This window comes from Sinocyclocheilus grahami, unplaced genomic scaffold (genome assembly GCF_001515645.1).
Source record: "Sinocyclocheilus grahami isolate Dianchi unplaced genomic scaffold, SAMN03320097.WGS_v1.1 scaffold20255.1, whole genome shotgun sequence".
Taxonomy (NCBI): Eukaryota; Metazoa; Chordata; class Actinopteri; order Cypriniformes; family Cyprinidae; genus Sinocyclocheilus; species Sinocyclocheilus grahami.
Window position 1 is genome coordinate 1,665 of NW_015517948.1, and position 1,600 is coordinate 3,264.

Here is a 1,600-nt window from a genome sequence, read left to right on the forward strand (position 1 = left end):
CAGATAGATGCCCTGGAGAAAGGTGTGACTCAAAGCGCTGGCTCGGACTGAGCTTTCCATGCAAAATAATCTCAGTCCTAGAGAGGATGTATTTGTGTGGGATTGTTTTTGCTGTTTGCGTTTGGGAAAGACGGATCTTTTTCATATTCTGCCACATTCCTTTTCTTATACTTTCATGTACATTACACATTTTGCATACATTTTTTTCTCATCCTCATGTTGTTTCAAACCTGAATAATGTTTTTCTTCTGTGGAACACAAAAGAAGATATTTTGAAAAATGTCTGCGTTTTTTTGTCCATACAATGAAAGTCAATGGGGTCCAAAATCAGTTCAACAGTAGAATGTCACGCTGGTTTGGAACTACATGACAACATTCTCATTTTTGGGTTAAACTATCCCTTCAAAAATAAAAATGCGCAATTCTGCTTGTATTAAATGTTTGGTCTTCTGTTAAATCTGTTTTCCAGAGTTTGAAAGGACTCATTACCCAGATGTATTTGCTAGAGAGAGACTGGCTGCAAAGATTGATCTTCCAGAGGCCAGAATTCAGGTGATACTGGCTTTGTAAAATATTTGAATGATCCTCTTTGAGATGTTATGGTGTTAATGCTGAAGTGCCTTTAAACAATACATAAAGACACTGTCCATTATGCACTGGCCCATATTGGGTGATTGACAGGTATGGTTCTCCAATCGGAGAGCTAAGTGGAGAAGAGAGGAAAAGCTGAGAAACCAGAGGAGATCAGGGGGCACCAGTTCCTGTTCTCAGACACATACACCCCTGAGCACGTCCTTTACCTCCCCTGTATATCACTCCCATCACAGCAACAGCTCCGGTACGTCTTTTTTATTTTTACTTCACAATATTAGAACAAGTACAGCTTTGCTAAATAACTGACCGATAGATTTCTCCACTACTTTCCCTCCTGTTTTCATGCATAATAATTTGGTGTTTGTTCACTTTGAACTGTTTGTTACTACTCTTTCTTCAAACTCCTCAAATCAAATATCAATTCAAAGTTCTGTATTGCCATGATTGTTACATACAGTATTACCAAAGCATCCATAAACGCTAAAGCAGTGATAAGTTGTAGTAGTAGAAGTAGTAGTAGTAATAATAATTGTTGTTGTTACTGTTACTATCCTCTTGTGTTCTCTCATATAAGGCTCAATGCACAGTCGGAGTGATTCGTCTCTCTCAGGCTATAGCTCTCTGTCTGTCTTCTCCAGTATGCAGGTAAATCATGATGACCTTTCCTTGCTGTATACCATATTATCTTGATAGGCAAGATGTCTGACCAAATGGACATGTAATTCTACATCAGTACTGAATAATGTACCCAGTAATTTTAGCTTTGACTGATAATACTGACACCTAGTGGCGCGCAAAAGCAAAAGTTTGATGTTGCAAATGCCTACCAACATTCTTCAAAATAACTTCGAGCTCCACTTAAGAAAGTCATACAGGTTTTGAACGCCGCGAGAGGGGAAAATAATGACTACTAATGATATTTAATTTTGGGGTGAAATATCAATTTAAAGCTCTAGTCAGGCACGAGCCACCGGGTTGTGTACAGGTTCTGTTTACAAATCTCACA

At 38.5% G+C, this 1,600-nt stretch overlaps 1 protein-coding gene across 1 annotated transcript; it reads left to right on the forward strand.

The window, feature by feature from the left end:
* Positions 1 to 3: 3 nt before the first annotated feature.
* On the forward strand, positions 4 to 1,441 carry LOC107579793 (paired box protein Pax-6-like; the record flags this gene model as incomplete). Its single annotated transcript, XM_016265588.1, has 4 exons — positions 4 to 22; positions 470 to 552; positions 682 to 838; positions 1,169 to 1,441. Coding segments are annotated over 4 exons (375 nt in total), but the record flags the coding sequence as incomplete, so codon positions are not given.
* Between the last annotated feature and the right edge of the window lie 159 nt (positions 1,442 to 1,600).